Source organism: Pelodiscus sinensis, chromosome 26 (assembly GCF_052426305.1).
Source record: "Pelodiscus sinensis isolate ZL-2025 chromosome 26, ASM5242630v1, whole genome shotgun sequence".
In the NCBI taxonomy this organism is placed as follows: domain Eukaryota; kingdom Metazoa; phylum Chordata; order Testudines; family Trionychidae; genus Pelodiscus; species Pelodiscus sinensis.
Window position 1 is genome coordinate 3405917 of NC_143077.1, and position 14397 is coordinate 3420313.

At 63.5% G+C, this 14397-nt stretch overlaps 1 protein-coding gene across 7 annotated transcripts in view; it reads right to left on the bottom strand.

Annotated features, from left to right (window-relative positions):
• Window positions 1-436: 436 nt before the first annotated feature.
• Window positions 437-14397, bottom strand: part of LOC102445639 (CYFIP-related Rac1 interactor A-like) — a 39686-nt gene continuing 25725 nt past the window's right edge. For 4 of the 7 annotated variants that reach the window (XM_075909013.2, XM_075909010.2, XM_075909012.2 and 1 more), the window contains 10 exons: window positions 10491-10570; window positions 8570-8691; window positions 8157-8262; window positions 7289-7425; window positions 6822-6899; window positions 5555-5671; window positions 5055-5134; window positions 4476-4602; window positions 3147-3217; window positions 437-1145 (listed from right to left, as the gene is read on the bottom strand). In XM_075909013.2, the coding sequence (XP_075765128.2) occupies window positions 1082-1145; window positions 3147-3217; window positions 4476-4602; window positions 5055-5134; window positions 5555-5671; window positions 6822-6899; window positions 7289-7425; window positions 8157-8262; window positions 8570-8691; window positions 10491-10563 (975 nt within the window). In that variant the 5' untranslated portion in view covers window positions 10564-10570 and the 3' untranslated portion in view covers window positions 437-1081. The remainder of the gene's footprint in view (window positions 1146-3146; window positions 3218-4475; window positions 4603-5054; window positions 5135-5554; window positions 5672-6821; window positions 6900-7288; window positions 7426-8156; window positions 8263-8569; window positions 8692-10490; window positions 10571-14397) is intronic. The other 3 variants (XM_075909015.2, XM_075909016.2, XM_075909017.2) reach the window with 2 other exon arrangements.

A 14397-nucleotide genomic window follows, 5' to 3' on the forward strand; every position in this document is an offset into this window, starting at 1 on the left:
CCTGCTCCCTTGCAGCCCTCGCCCGCCTGGGCAAAGGCCCGAGGGCTTAGTGGAGGGGTCCCAGCTGTGATGGGAAGGCAGCGGGTCGGGCGCCGCCCGCAGGAGGAAGACCCAAGAGCCTGGCGTGAGGAAGACCCCAGAGGGTCCAGCCCAGAGGAGGAGGCTGGTGGGACCCTCAGCGTTTTGCCGCCAAAGGGGCCGAGCTGCGGGTGGGTCTGGGCCCTTTTTAGCTGGACCCACGGCAGGGTGGGGAATGGGCAGGCCTGGCTCCCGCATGCTCCGTTGTCTCCCTCTGCTGCACCGGAAGCTATGACCGTCGGGTGCCCCGGGGAGTGTGGCCAGCTGCTCACAGGGAGGCTGCCGGCCATGCCCCCTTCCCCCCATAAAGCGGGCCCCAGGGAGGCCGAGCGACAGAGGCGGCGCCGGACTGGCAATAAACAGAGTAAATGCTATTTTATTTCACACAAAAATGTACAAAATAACAGGTGAGTGGATTTTAATTGTTTCATATTAAAAATCTAACCGGTGTGACGAGCCGTTTCCAGTGGCCTCAGTGCAGGGTCTAGAGACGATGCTCCCTCCGCCTTCTCTTCTTCATCATCCTCAGCCTCGTCCCCGCCGCGCACGTGGTGTGATTCAGACACGCTATTTACATGTCGGGAGGGGCGGCTTCTGGCCGTCCCCACCTGGACCCCTCCCTTGGCACTTGGGGGCAGAGTCCAGGTAAAGACCCTCCACTGCCCCGCAGACACCACCCCCGGCTCCCGCCCCACGTTCAGGCAGGCTGAGAACTGGACATGTCGTGTCACCGCGGATGTGGGGAGGAGGGAGCCGGCCAGAGCCGCTGACCCTTTCTGGGGGGCGGCGGGGGGGGGGAAGGGTTGCTTCGTCGGTTGGTGTATTTCTCTCTCTTTTTATTATTATTATTATTTTTAAAAACGTTTCCCCCTTTCTTTACAAAATGGCGACGGTGATCATGGTTATTTATAGCAACATGGCAACATTGAAAATGTCCTGCCGGCGGCGCGGCGGAACCGCCAGGCCTCAGCCGGACAGGCCGCCCCCTCCCGCCCCCCGGCGCTCACTGCAGCAGGGCCCGGATCTGCTTGGACGTGGTGTCGTCGTTGAGGTGCCGGGTGGTGTACCTGCCAAGGGAAGAGGGGCGGTTATGCCACTGGTGCGGTACGAGCCATTGACCCTCAGGACCCCCCCGCCTGGACAATAAGCGGGTCCTTGACGCAGCACCGAGGACAAGACCGGAGCTGTGGTTTCCAGAGGCCGGCTCTGCCCCGAACTCCCTGTCTGGCCTGGGGCCTTATGGGAGGTGCTGGGCACCACATCCGACATGTTCGGTCCCCCTGGAAATCCCGGCCTGACCCCACGGCGGAGTGTCCCCGCTGGGCAGGGAAAGACGAGACCCCCACGGCCCCGTCTCTTGGCTGGCCGGCCGGAGGCAGCCAGCGGGGCGGCGACTCGCGCACAACCAGGACGAGTCAGGAGTCCAGCCCCAGGGCCTGGCTCCCGGTCTCCTGCTTGCGCCGAGGCCAGGTCAGGCCAGCGTCAGGCTGACGGCGTTTCAGGGCTCTCCCGTCAGGGCCCCTCTGAGCCGTGACCGCCCAGGGCAACAGGGAACCTCAAGGCACAGGCCGGAATCCCAGGCAAGCCCCGGGGTGGAACAGATCATGCGCTACGTGGCTGCTTTCCCCTGGGGCGGAGCCAGGATGGGGCCTGCAAGCCCCGGTGTGACACGAGGGCTCGTCCACGGGCTGGCCGTGGCGCACGGAGCACCGTGTCCAAGCACGCCCGAACCCCGACCCTCTCCCGGACCCGGCAGCCCCCAGAGCCACTCGCCAGAGACCAGCCACCAGAGGATCTCCCTAGTGGGAGTGGATCCCAAGCACAGCTGGGAGCAACCTAACCCCCTCTGGGAGAACGGGCCTGGAGCTTTGGATCAATGCCTCCGAGAGAGCAATTGGCAAGCACCAGAAACAGTCTTCGCTCGGGCTCACTCAGGGAACGCCCGATGGCTCTGTGTTACTGCCCTGTCCGGAGGCCTTGGCCCGTTGTGCTAGGTGTTGCACACACAGCAAGAGAACAGCCTTCCAGTCAGGCCACTGGCCTGAGCTCAGTCTACACAGGTGAGAGAAAGGGCCGTCTTATCACCCCCATTTTACAGGAGGGGAAACTGAGGCATGAAGTAACTAGAAGAGGTAGGAGTTGAACCAGCCCGTGCTTCAGCCACAAGACCAACCTGCCCGTTGAGAGGGACGAGGCGCCTTGAGTCATTAGGTCCCTGGCCCCCACCCAGTCGGTCGCTAGGGGCGACCGCCTTCCGGCTGTGTGGTGACCTCTCTGAAATGAGTTTGAGGGTCTCAGCGCTCAGGCGGCTGTTGCCACCCCAGGAAAACACCCAGCCTGACAGATGAAAATCAGCCTCCGGGTGGGCACGTCCTGCAGAAGAGCCAAGGACTGAAGACACCGTGAAGTCTGAGATGCTCCCCCGCTTCTGGGGACGCTAGGGGGTGGGGGAAGGGAGCGGTGTATCTGCCCCTGAGCCAGGTGCACGCACAAGCTAAGTGCGAGGGGCCTCTACATGCAAAGAAATCCCCCGGTTGTCGTTGCACCCTGGCCTGCGTACCGCACCGCTCTGTGTGCAAACGTCACCATTTCTATTTGCATCGCCCTTTGGGCTGCAGTTCTGCTCTGGGGTTCAAACTCCACCCAGGCCCTACTGCAAGTGGCCCTGAGCCCCCCGACTGTGAGCCTGGCCCCTGGAAAGGTTAAACAAGGGGGGGGGGTCACTGCGGCTGTTGCTGTCTCGGCGTTGAGCCCAGGCCTGGGCGAGTGGCTCACAGCCAGCAGCGCTTCCTTTCCTCGCCCGGGAAGGTCAACTGTGGGGAGAGATGGGGCGGACAAGCACCCTCCCCAGCACGTCCCCGGGGAGCGCGCTTCCTCCCGGCTCCCAGAGCGGGGGTGTCTCTAAGCTACAGCCGCTGAGATCCCTGGCGGCGGGGTGGGGTGCTCCAGCTGGCGAGGCGGCTCCTGCAAGGCGGACGTGTTTCCACGGGGAGAGGCAGCTCCTGTGACCACAGCCCCCCACCCCCCTCACGTGGAACAGGCGAAGGCAGCGGCTGGCCTGTGCCTACCTCAGCGCGTTCAGGAGCCCCTCTGTGCTGTTGGAAGGCTGCTCTTTCAAGACTTTGATGCACCCTTTCATCTGCCGGGATGGGAGAGAGAGAGCCAGGCTGGTCAGAGCGCCCGTGGGACGAGCACGTGGCAGGTGGGTGCAGGGAACGGCAGCCCCCGCCCCCGCAGATGGCACAACTCCCCTGTCCTCCGCGCGGCTTCTCCGCCCCGCTCCCTTCTGGCTGTGTCTGCGCCCAGCGCTGGGGACGGAGGGGTGAGCGTGGCACCGGCAGGCACGAGCACCCGACCCTCCGTCAGGCTAGCGTTGCGACCGCCCCCAGAGAAGACCCCGCCGCCTGAAGGCCCGTCCAGATTCCGTCCTCGCTGCCCCGCCAGGCAGACCCAAGCACCAAAAATCACAGCTGGGATTTCAGAGCTGCCCTGTTTCTGGAATCGTCCCACCGCCGGGGGGCAGCCCTGCAGGGTGGCGCTCTGGGGAAGCGCTATTCCCGAGGAGGGTGGGGAAGCCCTGGGACGGGTTCCCGGGGGGGGGAGGGTGCAGTCTACAGCCCTAGAGGTGTTAAGTTCCGGCTCCACATGGCCCCGGCTGGGCTGATGAGTCGGGGCTGGTCCTGCTTCGGGCAGGGGGCTGGACGCGCTGGCTCCTGAGGCTTCTGTGATTCTAGTCTGATTCTGCAGGGGCCTAGGTGTGTTAAGCACCGTGTCTTCTAAAACCCGGGGGGGGGGGGCAAAACCCCAGCCAGGGGCCATCCCCAGAGGTCTCACTGGGCGGTCCCCAACGGGTGGGCAAAGCTAAGCCTTGAGGCGGCCTTAGCGCCGTCCTCCATCCCTTCATGTGTCTCCGGAGCTTCCTGGGCTCTGACCTACCCCCCCGCCCCCGCCGCTGGGCCTGCCAGCTGCTCCAGTGAGCCCATGTGCGGGGCCCAGAGTCCATGTGCTGGGGCGGGTCTCCTGCACGTCCCGGCAGGCAGGGATGCAGCTGGGGGTCGGACTTCCAGCCTGGCAGGCCGGAAAGCACTGGGCGAGGCTTGGCTCTGGGGGGTGCCCCCCAGTGTCTCGCTGAGAGAGGGGACAGCAGGGGCGGTTCGCGCTCGGCTGCTTGTGACGGGGTCCTCCAGCCGGAAGAACCAGCAGAACTCGGGTGGAGGTTCAGGGTCGTCTTTCCGACGGGGCCTGATCTGGGAGGTGTCTGGCAGGATGGTCCTGCCCACTGCCAGGCCGAGGGCGGGTCCCCCGGCACCCCCCGAATCAGCCTTCCCACCTCCAGTGTTTTGCCAACGCCCCCCTGCGGGGCCCTGTGGCGTGTACTGAGACGGAGAGTCACTCACGTCGATCTTGGAGGTCTTTGCGAAGGCCCCCACGGGATGGACGTGATCGTAGAGGATGATGACGCCAACCATCACTCGCATGCAGAAGAGAAGGGTCTCTGTGTTGGTGAACCGGCTCCTGTATTCCCTGCCGCCAGAGAGGGGTCACAATGAGAAGCCGGGGGAAGAGTTTGGCAGGGTCTGATGGTGTCATTGCTGCTGGCATCTTCCGGGGTAGGGGGGTGTCACTTCTACCTGTACATGGCCCTTCTGCGTGGGTGCCTATCATGCAGCTGGGCTTAGGGACCTGCAAGGAGCTCTCAGTCACTGTGCGGATTTTTGCCATCCAGTGCGGAATAAACTTTTACACGCACCGAGGCATGTGTGAATGTGCACCACCATTGGAAACACAAACCTAGCTGTGGGCGCCCCGCTAATCAGCATGTGACTCTCACGCAGCTTCCAGGGAACGCTGCTCCCAGTGCTCGGGCACGGCAGGGACTCGCGCCTAGTCGGGCGGCTGCTTAGTCCGGCCTTCCCCGTGGCCATTGACTGACTTCCAGCCCTTTGATTTTACAAGCCCCAGGAGGAATTACTCACGGGGTCTCCAGCATCACCCGGCAGACACAGGCCATGGTGCTTAGACAGTCAGTTGTGTCCTCGATGGGGAGGGTCTTGTTCTGCAGCCAGACAAGAGACACTAGATTCGCCTCCTGCTCCCGTGTTGTCCCTCGCTGGGGAGGCATCAGTTAGGAACTGAATAACGAACTCATCTCGTTAGCTCCCCCACCCTCCCTCTGTAAACTCTCCTGCCTATTCTGCAGGGGGCTGCTCTCTCTACCTGAGGCCAGTTTCTTAGGACACAGGATCCGGGCCAGGGATGCTGGAAAAGTGCTGAATTCACGGAGGAGTCCTCCTGGGCCCACGTCCTGTTTTCTCTCGTGGTGAATCTCGGGGCCAAATGACGGCTGTTGGGCGCCGGTGGAGGGTCGCTGGTTTACCCAACAGGAGCATCAAGGGGCTGGGCTGGGTTCCTCTCCACCAGCCCCCTGCCTGCCAGCCTTTGGGGTTCTCTTTCTCTCCCTGGGGGGCTCACTCACCTCGGAAACAAACTTGGTGGTGGCGTTGCTGAGCGTTTTCAGCATGGGCGTGGCCTCGGCGTAGAAGAGCGACATCCGGTTGGCCATTTCGTTGTTCACGTCGCTCTCGGCGTCTAGCTGCAGGACGCGAGATGGTCGTGTGAACCCCAGCAGGACTGGCAAGTGCTGAGCCCATGCTCGTCTGTGCACCAGCCCTAGACTGCCCCCAGCCTGCTCTCCCGGCCCTTTTCCCGCTTGCCCAGAAAGCCCATGGGCCCATTTGCACCTGCCCTTGTTCTGGGAGGCTGTGTCTAGACTGGCCAGTTTTTCTGGAAATCAGCCACTTTTCCGGAAAAACTTGCCAGCTGTCTACACTGGCCCCTTGAATTTCCGCAAAAGCACTGACTTCCTACTGTAAGAAATCAGGGCTTCTTGCGGAAATGCTATGCTGCTCCCGTTCGGGCAAAAATCCTTTTGCGCAAAAGGGCCAGTGTAGACAGCTCAGATTTGTTTTCCGCAAAAAAGACCCGATCGCGAAAATGGCAATCGTGGCTTTTTTGCAGAAAAGCACATCTGGATTGGCACGGACGCTTTTCGGCAAAAAGTGCTTTTGTGGAAAAGCGTCTGTGCCAATCTAGACGCTCTTTTCTGAAAATGCTTTTAACGGAAAACTTTTCCGTTAAAAGCATTTCCGGAAAATCATGCCAGTCTAGACGTAGCCAGAATGTTTTGATAGCACGAGGCTCTTCCTGGCTGCCTGCCCTCTCTAAGGTTGGGCTCGCCGGGGGACGGCGTTCTGCCCGGGGACATGGCAGCGCAGAAGTTCTGTGGTAGTGGCTTGACCCAGTCGGGGTTCAGGGTGGTGCTGCCCAAGCTGTGCGGGTGGTGCAGGGAGTCTCACTCGGCAGGCGTCTGGTTCCTCCTAGGCATCCCACGGGGAGCAGCCCCCACGGAGGTCTCGTTCTGCCACCCCTCTGAGGAGCATTGTGTGACCCCCACTGCCCCTGCTAGACCCACTCTTACTTTGCTAGTGCCCTCTGGAGCTGAGTAGAGGGGCCTCTAGCCTCTGAGCTAAAAGCCAGCTGGCTCCTAGCCTATGCTGGGGAGGTCTCGTGGTCTTATCTGTTGCTGTGGTCTAGGTGTGTGGGTTACACTAGCGGTTTCGGCAGTTTTTTTACCCGGTGCAAACCCAGTTCAGAAGACCTCCAGCCATTCCACACTGGGCAAGCTCTCCACTCGGCCTGCTGAGAGGAACTCACCCCTTCCGGGAGGGGGACCTACCTCTTACCTGCAAATTGTTGATGCGATTTCGGCTGATGGTTCTTCTGTAGTAGCTAAAATCGTTCTGGATGGCAGGGTTGGTCATCTGCAGCAAACGTGGACAGAGAGGGGGTGAGGAACGCTCCCGTACGGCAGAATGGGGGCTAGATCTGGAGCGGTGAGACTGGGGGGCTACGCTTCCAAGAGATGGCTGAAAGAGGCGTGGAGGGAGGCTACCCCCGCGGCGAAGGGTGGGAGTGGCCCAGGGAGCTAATGTGGGCTAGTTTCAGCGCCATTTGCTCGCACGCCAAGCAAAGTGGAGCGAATTCGCCAAGTCCCAACTTAGCCTGAGGCGGCAGAACGGGCCAGGGCGCATCGGCTGACCAGCCTGGTTGGTGCGGGGCTGTTCCGTCGGCACGGAGCAGCGACTCGCTCGGCCGAGCGCCCGGTGCTGCGCATGCCGAGAGCCCAGGCCGCCGGCGCCAACTCCCCTACCTTGAGCTCGTCGAAGCTGAGGGTGAAGTGTAGGATTTCTGCAAACTGCTTGGCGAGGGCTTGTTCTCGTTCTAGGTGCTGAGTCGGGGCGTAGGGCGGGCAGGTCAGCGCTTCCAGCAAGCTGCGCAGGGCGTTCTCTGGGAGCAGCCGGAGAGAGAAGTGACGCGTTGCAGGGCGGCACGTCCCCCCCACCTCCCGCAAACGCAACCCCTCCCGGCCAGACTCAGGTGAATGACCTGGGTCTCGTTCCCACAGAGAGCAGCCCCCCTTGGCTCAGTGAAGGAAGGGAGGGCCGCCCTCCTGGAGCAGGGATGTGTCCTTCTCAGTCCCTTTTAGCCAATAGGCTTCTCAAGGGAGCCTGGGCTGGCCAGCGCCCTACCCTCCTGTCTCACAATCCCCATTTTACAGATGGGAAAACCGAGGCACAGAGCTTAGAAACGCAAGTCAGTGGCAGAAGCAGGACTCGCAGCCCTAACCACTAGACCATCCTCCCCTCTGGAGCCCAAGGACCAGCGCTGCCGTTCAGGCTGAGGCCCATGCTCTGGCTGGGCTGAATAAAGGACAGGTGGGTGCATCCTAGTGACAGAGTTTGGAGGGAGGGGCAGGGCACTGCCGGCAATGTTCCCTTTAGTCTTTTCCAGCCGCGTGTGGAATAATATTTGACTTGCACCGAGGCATGTGCCAATGTGCACCACCCGCTGAAACAAAAACTGTAGCTGTGGGTGCTCTGCTAATCAGGCGGGTGGAGGGGGCATCTCTCCTGAGCGCCCGCCCAAGCGCCCGGCTTCCGGGAGCACGGGCTGCGTGTGGGCTGCGGTCAGCAGGGTCTGGGCACAGAGACGGCGCACGGAGGGGCGTTCGGGCTCACCCAGGCAAAGGGAGAACTCATAGAAGCGTTTCAGCTTTGCCACGAGAGGGCACACGGCGTGCCAGGCCTTCTCCTGCAGCTGGAGGTCGTTGGGGTTTTGGATCGCCTGCAAGGAACCAAGGCGGCAAACTCAGCCTCTGGGCCCGGATCCCGGCTGGTGCTCGGGCCTGCCGGCATGGGGGGCAAAGGGACAATTGCACAGGGGCCTGGCTAACGGCGGCTGGGGCCACGGGCCCCTTTGAATGGCCGTGGGAGCACCGCTCTGCCGCTCTGTGCAGCTCTGAGGGCTGGCGGAGCCCAGCGGTCATGGCCATGCTAAGGGCTGGGTGCCGTAGGCTCTCCCGGGGGTGCGGAGCTGGGCCCCCCGTCCCTGGAGACTGCCAGCCCCATTGCTCCCAGGCCGACAGCCGTACCTCTCGAATCTCCAGGCCTGCGCCCGTGTAGGACTGCAGCTCGGCCAGGATGGTCTGCGCTTCCTCCAGCACCGCGTTGACCTGGTTCCACACGGCTGTCTCGGCTTCGGTGGGCTGCGCATCTGCAGGAGACCCCCCCCAGCAACGGGTCAGTGCACGTGGCGGCCGGCGAGGGAGCTGTGGAGGCCGGTCCCTGGGCAGCGTCCGCCCCGGGGGCCGGCGCGTCTGGGGCGCAAGGGCAGACAGAGCGCCTCCGGGCCGGGCAACCGGGCATGAGAGAACCTTCCAGGCAGCGGTCGAGAGGGCTGGGCTCCGGCAGCGGGGCCAGGCCCTGGCCTGCCCTAGGCCGCGTCTGCCTGCTAGTCGGAGCTGAACTTTCTGGAGGCCTGGCTGCCCTCTCCCCACGGGCCTAGCCCCACACCCAACGGAAAAGAAACGTGTGCAAAGGAAACAACGCAACCAAAACCAAACCAAAGCGAAGGGAGGAAACGTCTCCGGCCAAGAGACCAACCCAACTGGAATGAGATGCCTTGGGAATGGGACTCCCCTCCACCGGCCTGGGGCTGATCCCGGACCAAAGCCGGAGGCAGCGGCCCTCCGGCTGGCATACGGTGCGGCAGGACGGGGGCTCTCTCTGTCTTGACTAAGCTCAGGTCCCAGTCTGACTGCTCCTGATTGGGTCCTTCCCTCCCCACTAGGGTAGCCAGGTGTCCGGGATTTGCGCTTTTTGTCCGGTAAAAAAAATCAGAGAATACTGGACACGTGCAATGTGCAACGTGCAATGTGCAACGTGCAATGTGCAATGTCCGCTATTCTCTGATTGTTCTGGCTGCGCACTGGACGGAAACCAGGCGGGGGCGGGGGGAGTGGCTGGGAGTCCCAGCTGGGAGGCAGGGTTGCGATTGCCGCTCTGCTCGACCAAAAAAATATCGTGTGTCCGGTATTTTTTGGGAGACCATCTGGCAACCCTACTCCCCACGGCCTCCACCTGACCGTGCTCTTTCCTTTCCTGCCATCACCGTGGCGACCGGGGAAAATGGCTCCCCGCTCACCAGCCTCCTCTTGCCGGATACCAGGTGAGCCCCAGCGGGCTGAGGTGGCAGGTAACCGCTAAGAATTCAAGCGGCTGCCTGAGACCCGATTCCGCGGTGGCGCTTCTGTGGGTCAGAATTAGCAGCAGGAATGTGGGACGTCAGGGCATGGGGGGCGTTGCGCCATCCCCATGTTTTGGGCATCCCAGCCATATGCCCCTGCTGCCCTGGGTGCTGGCTGCCACGCCCCCAGTTCTCCTGTGGCTCTGCTTCCAGCCCAGAGGCTTGGCTGCTGGCCCCCTGCACAGTGGCTTGGCTGCCGGCCCTGGGTCCCACTCGGCTGCTGGCCCCCTGCACAGTGGCACGGCTGCTGGCCCCAGGTTCCACTCAGCTGCTGACTCTCCTGCCAGGACCTGGACACGGGACCCTGGGTGGCTTGCAGGGTCTTGGCCTCCAGCCCCACAGGTGGGATCCTGGCTGCTAGCCCCAGCTGTAAGGGCAGTGATGGGCATGGGCAGAGGTAAGCGGGGGTGCAGCTCAGCACCCCCTCTCTAAAAATTGCTCCTGAACCCTGGCAGAGCAGTGACTAGCAAGGGAAGGGGGGGTATCCTCACCCAGGTGTGAAGCTGAGAGAGGCAGGGCTGAGCCCCCCCTCGGCTCTGACATGTCCTGGCCAAGAGCCTGAATAACCAGTCGCCCCTGTTTGACCCCCCCCCCGACACCTGGCGGCTTCCTGCGCAGGGCCTGGCCTCCGGGTGGGCGAGTGGAGGGGGAGTACGATGGATACGGGGATGGGTCTGATGCCGTGGGGGCCTCGCTGAGATGCCAACGTAAAATGACATGAATGGGGGGGTGGGGAGGGGGAAAAGAAAATCAAAATCCCATCTCACGTTCAAAGTCAAGGAAAAAATTAGGGCCTTGTTCAAGCTCGTTATAAGTCAACACTTTAAGAAGGTTCCCCATGTGACACCTGCAAGAGAAGAGACAAGAGGGAAAAAAGTGGGATGGGCAGTGAGGTGCATTCATGGAAGGGAGCAGGGGGAGGACGGGACGCAGGGCAGCAGGAAGAGCCTCCCTGGTTTTCGGCCGGCTGCGTCGCCCCCGAGCGCCGGCGTCTTTGTGGCCGCGGGCTCGCCGCGATCCAGGGCCGACGGGGGGAGGGCCGTGGAGCCCACAGCTCGGCAGCACCCAGCGATCGCACGTTAAAGCCAGAGACTCTCCCAAAATCGGCATCTTCCTGCTCCCCGTGGAGATGAGCGTTGGCGGATGGGGGTGGGGGTGACCAACAAGAACGAGCAAAGCGAGGGAAGGAGCCGCTGTTCTCCAGGATGAGGAGGGAGCAAATTGCTCCGCAGGGCCCAGGGCTCCCTGGAGTCTCCCTGCACAGGGTGGGTGTCGCATTTCATCTCCAGAGCCACCCTTGGTCTGGCCTGGCAGGGAGGGAGGGAAGCATGGAGCAGGGTGGGGCGTGCAGCCGACTCCGGGGCCCCGGATGCAACGTGGTTCCAGGAGACCTCCCCCCCCCCCATACCCAGGCTGAAACGCCTGGTCCAGGCTCTGCTCCACACGGGCAGCGTGTTTGGAAAGGAGGCTCCTGCCTCGCGCCCCGGGGCCCTGCTCTGGGACAACCAGGACCTCCCGGCCCCGCCGCCAGCCTCACGCTGCAGGGGCCCTGTCGGTGCTGCAGAGCCCAAGGGCTATTTTGGGCTCCCCCCGGCCTGCCGGCGAGCGAGGCTCTGTGGTGGAGACAGAGGTCGCGCCTCCGCCCCCGCTCTGGCACTATTTTTACACCCCTGGGGTTTTCCTGAGCACGGCCGCTGAGGAGGGTCCGTGGCTCGCTCGCTCGCAGAGACCCTGGAAGCTTTGTGACGGCTCCGGGCAGGGGTTAGTCGCAGGCAGCTGGAGCGCTGTGGGAGTGATTCCCAGCCTGCCTTGTCCCTCCCACGGCCCTGCCCCTCCAGCGCTCTCACTGCTCCCCCTTACTCCTCAGCCCCCTTCGCGCTCCCTGCTCTGTCCCCTGGGGGTCTCTGCTCCCCTGACGCCTGCCCCCTTCCCACGCAGGGGGTGGGCAGCCCCAGCTTCAGCCCTGGGCAGCTTAGCACTGCTGCCAAGGGACGGAGCCCAAGGGAGTCAGCCTTAGCCTGTGGTTTGACCTTGGGGCTCTACCCCACGGCTGGTGGGGGGGCTTTCTCAGCTGGGTAAGCCTCTGAGATGCTCCCCTTTCAGCCTCCAGCGCTGGGGTGAGCCAGCTCGGCTCCCCGACACATGGGATTTGCCTGTGGTACATGAGGCAGCATAAATCCTTCCTTCCTCCTTCCTGGCAGCACGTGACCGGCCGTTACAGGCAGCCGGGCTGGTGGGGGGCTCGGCCTGCAGGCGCGCCAGGGTTCAGGGGCAAGAGGGCAGAGCAGGCAGCTGCCAAGGGTGCATTTCGGGGGCCGAGACCCTGCGGGCCGGGGGAAGGGCAAAGGCCTCTCCCTGCTAACTGGCCTCCAGGGGAAGGTCACTTCTCCATCGCTGCCAGCAACGGAGCCGGAAGCGGGGAGGAGCCCTGTGCTCTCACACCTGGATCCCAGAGCCGGGGCGAGAGGCTGGGTGTGTAATTACAGACAGCCAGTGGGCTGGGGCCTCTCTGCATGGCAGTGCTGGGGGCTCCAGTGTGGAGGACCCCCCCAGGATAAAACCAGCAGAGCCCCTGAGCATCATGGGCGTGCGGGGGGGGGGGGGAGGAGGGGAGGTCAAAGGGTTTCCCTCCATGGGCCTGGCTGGCGATGGAGATGGGATGTGACAGGGAAATCCTGTGGCTGTTTCACGTGAGAGTCGGTTTAATGCTCCCACCCCATCCCCCCCACTCAGTGGCCACCCGGGGCCGGCCTTAGGGAAAATGGCCCCCCGGGCAAACTTGTAGATCAGCGTTCCCGGCTCCTGCCGCCTCCCTGGGTTCCCTCCCTGTCCCCATAGCCCTCACATTTATCGCTCACCAGCTCCCATACCTCCCTGGGCTCCTTCCTCCTCTCCGCCACCTCCCCCGGCTCTCAACCCATCTATCCCCCCATCCCCACTGGCTCCCATACCTCCCTGGGCTCCTTCCTCCTCTCCCTCCTCCCCGCCACCTCCCCCGGCTCTCAACCCATCTATCCCCCATCCCCACTGGCTCCCATACCTCCCTGGGCTCCTTCCTCCTCTCCCTCCTCCCTGCCACCTCCCCCGGCTCTCAACCCATCTATCCCCCATCCCCACTGGCTCCCATACCTCCCTGGGCTCCTTCCTCCTCCCCCTTCTCCCCGTCACCTCCCCCGGCTCTCAACCCATCTATCCCCCATCACCACTGGCTCCCATACCTCCCTGGGCTCCTTCCTCCTCCCCCTTCTCCCCGTCACCTCCCCCGGCTCTCAACCCATCTATCCCCCATCACCACTGGCTCCCATACCTCCCTGGGCTCCTTCCTCCTCTCCCTCCTCCCCGCCACCTCCGCCGGCTCTCAACCCATCTATCCCCCATCCCCACTGGCTCCCATACCTCCCTGGGCTCCTTCCTCCTCTCCCTCCTCCCCGCCACCTCCCCCGGCTCTCAACCCATCTATCTCCCATCCCCACTGGCTCCCATACTTCCCTGGGCTCCTTCCTCCTCCCCCTTCTCCCCGTCACCTCCCCCGGCTCTCAACCCATCTATCCCCCCATCCCCACTGGCTCCCATACCTCCCTGGGCTCCTTCCTCCTCTCCCTCCTCCCCGCCACCTCCCCCGGCTCTCAACCCATCTATCCCCCATCCCCACTGGCTCCCATACCTCCCTGGGCTCCTTCCTCCTCCCCCTTCTCCCCGTCACCTCCCCCGACTCTCAACCCATCTATCCCCCCATCCCCACTGGCTCCCATACCTCCCTGGGCTCCTTCCTCCTCCCCCTTCTCCCCGCCACCTCCCCCAGCTCTCAACCCATCTATCCCCCCATCCCCACTGGCTCCCATACCTCCCTGGGCTCCTTCCTCCTCTCCCTCCTCCCTGCCACCTCCCCCAGCTCTCAACCCATCTATCCCCCCATCCCCACTTGCTCCCATACCTCCCTGGGCTCCTTCCTCCTCCCCCTTCTCCCCGCCACCTCCCCCAGCTCTCAACCCATCTATCCCCCCATCCCCACTGGCTCCCATACCTCCCTGGGCTCCTTCCTCCTCTCCCTCCTCCCCGCCACCTCCCCCGGCTCTCAACCCATCTATCCCCCCATCCCCACTGGCTCCCATATCTCCCTGGGCTCCTTCCTCCTCTCCCTCCTCCCCGCCACCTCCCCCGGCTCTCAACCCATCTATCCCCCCATCCCCACTGGCTCCCATACCTCCCTGGGCTCCTTCCTCCTCCCCCTTCTCCCCGCCACCTCCCCCAGCTCTCAACCCATCTATCCCCCCATCCCCACTGGCTCCCATACCTCCCTGGGCTCCTTCCTTCTCCCCCTTCTCCCCGCCACCTCCCCCAGCTCTCAACCCATCTATCCCCCCATCCCCACTGGCTCCCATACCTCCCTGGGCTCCTTCCTCCTCTCCCTCCTCCCTGCCACCTCCCCCGGCTCTCAACCCATCTATCCCCCATCCCCACTGGCTCCCATACCTCCCTGGGCTCCTTCCTCCTCCCCCTTCTCCCCGCCACCTCCCCCAGCTCTCAACCCATCTATCCCCCCATCCCCACTGGCTCCCATACCTCCCTGGGCTCCTTCCTCCTCCCCTTCTCCCCGTCACCTCCCCCAGCTCTCAACCCATCTATCTCCCATCCCCACTGGCTCCCATACCTCCCTGGGCTCCTTCCTCCTCT